General features: G+C 52.8%; 1 protein-coding gene across 3 annotated transcripts in view; it reads right to left on the reverse strand.

Moving 5' to 3' along the window:
• The window catches only part of NTRK3 (neurotrophic receptor tyrosine kinase 3), a 199,549-nt gene extending 195,235 nt beyond the window's left edge, over positions 1-4,314 (reverse strand). The window contains exon 1 of one of the 3 annotated variants that reach the window (XM_057365814.1): positions 3,265-4,314. In XM_057365814.1, coding sequence (XP_057221797.1) covers positions 3,265-3,512 — 248 coding nt within the window. In that variant the 5' untranslated portion in view covers positions 3,513-4,314. The remainder of the gene's footprint in view (positions 1-3,264) is intronic. The other 2 variants (XM_057365815.1, XM_057365816.1) reach the window with 2 other exon arrangements.
• Between the last annotated feature and the right edge of the window lie 272 nt (positions 4,315-4,586).

Genomic DNA, 4,586 nt, shown 5'->3' on the forward strand with positions numbered 1-4,586 from the left:
GACAGGGCTGCTGGCAGCACTTATGGGGAGTGCAGTGTGAGCARTCACATCTCCAGGGATTCAGCCCAAAATTGGGTTCATTTCTGGGTGTGCTGGGAAAGGGCAGAGGGATGTCAGATAACCCAACCTCCTCCTCCTCAGGGCAGGAACCTCTTGCTTTTCTCCTGCTTCACCATGGACCTGGCACCACTTGGATTTTCAGGAAGGGTGTGTGTCACTGTCCCCTCCAGCCCAGCCAGGGCAGGAGCCACCCAGCCCTGATTTTCACTGAAATGAGGATGTGTGGGAAGCCAGAAGCACCAGCAATTGAAGAGAAGGCCATTCCTCTGAGGGGTGCAACAGGAGGCTCAATGGTGGGGTACCCCCAAGGGCACCCCCAGGGCTGGCCTGTCCCCCCAGCCCCCTTGAGCAGCCCTTCAGGATGGGTATCCCCTGCCCCTCTTCTCTTTCCTCACCTCAGCGGCTCCCATCAGCCACTAAGAAGTGATACAGCCCAAAGTGCTGGCTCAAGGGGATAAGATGGACAAGCCCTCCAAGATGGCTCACATTGGTTTATTTTAGCCAGCCCTCTGAATGGGCACTGGCACTCTTTCATCAGCAACACTCCAGCCCTGATTTTGAAGCTGAGCTGTCTTTTGGATAAGAATAAGGCTCTGCCTGGTCACAGGGCTGTTTCACCACCCCACACTCCATTTGCTTTTTCACCAGCAGCAAGATGGAGCAGCGACCAGCACCTTCCCCAGGGCCTGTGGGGAGGTTGCAGCTGGGGCTCTGCATCCCCCAGCTATGGTTTTAGGATTGAGCATCCCCTCCTCACCCCCAGCCCGGGAGGAGAAGGTGCTTTTGCCCACTGGCTGCCCACAAACGAGGCCAAGCCCTTGGTGAGCGAGGCAAGCAGGGGGAAAACACTGCTCCCTGCCTGGCTGAATCAGACTCACATGGCAGCAGTGATTCAGCGATGACCAGGCTGGGCTTCGAGGCACCCTCACCCCAACATCCATGATGTCAGGGCTGGCAAGGAGAGGCCTGACATCAGCCTGAGAGGGTGCAGGACCTGATGCCTCCCTCCCAAGAGCATGAGCGTGGTCCAAGGCTGGCTCCCAGCAGTGATTCCTGTGCTGGGAATCATCCCTGCCACGCAAACCAACCCTCTGCTCCACGAGCATCCCCTAAAAACYACCGCTGCCTTCCCAGCAAGCACAGACCCTTGTGGAAAGTTTTCATTCCTGCTCAGTCTCAGCCTCTGAGGGCATTTTGAGGTTCACCCCAGTGCTGTGGCTCAGCCCTCCCAAGCCCAAAATGGGAGGTGTGGGGTCCAGCAGTGATGCAGGGGTGAAAGAACATGCTTTGCTCAGTGTGAAGCAGAGAGGGACACAAATTCCAACAAAAACCAGCACCTTCTTCTCCTTCCCTAACTTAAGAGAAGCTCCTTTCCAAAAAAAATACCCACTATCTGTTTCTGGAGTTGTCCATTTGGGTTATTTTTTTTTCCTCCTCTCCTTTTTATGGACTGCTTATCAGCATTTTTCATTTTCAAAGCAGTAAAGACATTTTCTGGGCACAAAGCACTCATGTAATACTACCTCTCGCAGCAGTTCAGATGTCTGTGCATCTGACAGCGCACACTCTCTCACGCTGGCAGCTTCCAAACCCTTCCAGCCTTTCCTGCTGCTCCCCRGCCCCCAAAGGGTTAAAACTAAACCACAACAAACAGCGAGCACAGGGAAAAAACACGAGTTTCTCCGACTTCCCCAGCATCACCCTCATCCCTCCAGCATCACAGGGAAAACACTCAGGCACCACGACGCAGGATAAATATGGGGCAATTGGAAGGGGAGCGTTGCTTCAGCTTCCCCCTTTACTTTCCCCATTCCTGCTGTTTTTACAGAGGTTTGCTGGCACGGGGAAGGCAGGGCTGGGGATTTGGGGTCAGTGACCTGCTGAAAAGCTGCTTGGGCATCGCATGAACCTGTAAGCAAGCGGGGAGAGCGGCTCCCGTCATCTTTACCCAGCAAAGGTGATGAGCAGAGCTGCGAAAGAGGCACTGCAATTACTCCATGGCTCTGCTGCAACTGCACTGTGACCAAATAAAACAGCCTCAGAGAGGGACCCAAAGCCTTCTCCCTCCATGCAGCCATGCCATCGAGGTGGAAAAAAAAAATAATAAAATAAATAAATAACCCTCCATTACTCATTTCGAACCTTGCTGCATTTAAGTGCCAGAATAAAGGATTCCACCTCTTCTCTGCTCAACTCCCACTGGCAACTTGCTCTGGGGGCTACATTTCCCTAAATGCTCACATTTCAATTAGCATTAGAATAATGAAATGGCTCAGAGTTCATCTCACCCAAAAATGTACTGGAAAATAAAGAGCAGAGATTGGAAGCAAGGGGGAATTTTTTTTTTTTTTTTTCCACACACACACACAGAGCATGATGGATTCAGGAGAAGGAAATATATTCCTTTCTCGACTCCACACTGATGAGATTAACATGGGCTTTGCTAACTGCCTCTCCAAACAAGGATAATGCAACTTCAAGTTGATTTTCCAGATAAACAAGCATGCAAACAAACGCAAAGTGCTCAACTAAAAATATCTCGCTGCTCCGATGCTTCTCCCCACCGCCACCACCCCGAACCGAAAACGCACAAATCCTATCGCGGCACCACGGCGAGTTACAAAATTATAACAATGTGAATTAAATAAGCTACTTAAGGGACATCTCACTGTCCTATTTTTTTTTTTCCCCTCCTCTTAAACATGCAAAACCGCAGATCCCCAGATACACTCAGCCAGGGCAGGGGAAGGGAGCATTTTCTAATGTGCGGATGGATGTAAAAAATAATGACATTTTAACAGGATCCAAAGTCTCAAGAAAGAGAAAACAGCTCAGAACTTGCTTTTCTTGCCCAATTTGGGTAAATATGTGACGGTGTGTGGCCGTGGCGTCCCCGTTCCCCTTGCAGAAGCAAACAGTTAAAGGAAGCAGCAGCTTTAGCATCTTCGCCTGCTGCTCTCTCTCCTGCTAAGGAATCAGATCTCATTTACTTTATTCCTCTTAAGCCTCGGCCAAACTGTTGCTGGGCTTTTTACGGTTTTTTGGAGGGGATGAGGTAAGGGAAAAGCCGGATCCGCATCCTCTGCCCGGGGAGTCGGGCTGAGCCCAGGCAGCGCAGCGATGCCGGGGGCACCTGAGCCCCGCTCGGGCAGCWCAGCCCGCACCCTGCCGGGGGAGGGGGAGCCCGGGGGGACCCCCACTTACATGGAAGTGATGTTCCTTGAGATGTCCGTGATATTGATGCTCGTGTTGCCATTGCTGCTGCCTGAATCCTGCCCTTCCAAGAGAGGGAAGAGGTTCCCATCATCCGGCTTCTTGCAATTGATGTCTGTCTTGCTGCAAAGACAATTAGCAGGGCAAGCCAGCACCGAAAGCAGATAGTCTCCCCAAATGCTCCAGAGCAAAAATACCCTCCAGAAAGTGCACTTGGTAGGGCAAAGAGAGACATCCATCTCCGATTGCTGCTTCTAAAAAAGAGGAGGAGGAGGAAAGGGGGGATGGAGGGAGGGGAAGGGGGGGAAAGGGGGAAGGAAACAAAGACAGAGGGAGGAAAAAAAAAAAAAAAAAAAAAACAACAACAACAAAACCTCAAGCGATCAGATGCAAAAATCCTCCAGCAGATGAAATCATGCTGGCAGCTGGCTGGGAGAGGCTGTAATTCCCGCTAGGGCAGCGGCCGCGGCCGCGGGCGGGGATGGATGCATGCCGGCCCGGCCGCCCGCCGCTCCCGCAGCCGCTCCGGAGGATCGCAACGGGAGGCTGGGGAGGGAGGGATGGGAGGGGAGGGAGGGAGAGAGAGAGAAGCAGCCGGAGAAATAAATAAATAACAAAAACGGTGCGAAAGTCACCAAGTCCCACCTACTGGGCAGAATTAAAATTGACACACCTGCAAAAAAAACAGGCAGAGGGAGAGGAGGGGGCGATCTCCCCTTCCCATCGCTTCCCTCCCCCGGCCTGGCCAGCCCTGCTGCGGCGGGCACAAAAAGCAGGGGAGGAGGAGGAGGAGGAGGAGGAGGAAGAGGAGGAGGAAGGCTTGCAAAGAGAACCGGGCTCCGCAATAAAAAGGATTCCCCACCCCCCTCCCTCTCCGCTAAAATCAGTGTAGGAGGAGGGGGGGAAGAGAGAGGGGAAAAACCCCACTGCCGGAGCCCAGCTCAGCCCCGGCAGCGGAGGAAAAGTTGTCGCTGGGGTTAAATTTGTGGTGGGGGAGAGCAGAGGGGCTCTGGCGYGGCTGCTGCTTTCTCAAGCTCTTTTGGAGGACGATGCTGCCTTTCGCTTGGTTGTTGGGTGGGTTTCCCCCCCTCCTCCCCCAACCCGGACATGAGGGTGGAGAGGAAAGAGAGATTAAACTGAACTGGAAGAGAATAAAAGCCAGTGTGGATTACAGCAATTTAATTTTTTTTTYCCTTCGTCGGAGGATCCTAGCGAGAGGCAGATCAGACGGCTGGGTGTGAAAAAAGCGACTGAAGAGCACYCGGGAAGGACTTTCTAGAAAAGATGCACCCCCCCAGACCCTAAAAAAATGC

The sequence above is a fragment of the Malurus melanocephalus genome, unplaced genomic scaffold, assembly GCF_030028575.1.
Source record: "Malurus melanocephalus ecotype Western Australia unplaced genomic scaffold, MMel_1.1 scaffold_58, whole genome shotgun sequence".
NCBI lineage: Eukaryota > Metazoa > Chordata > Aves > Passeriformes > Maluridae > Malurus > Malurus melanocephalus.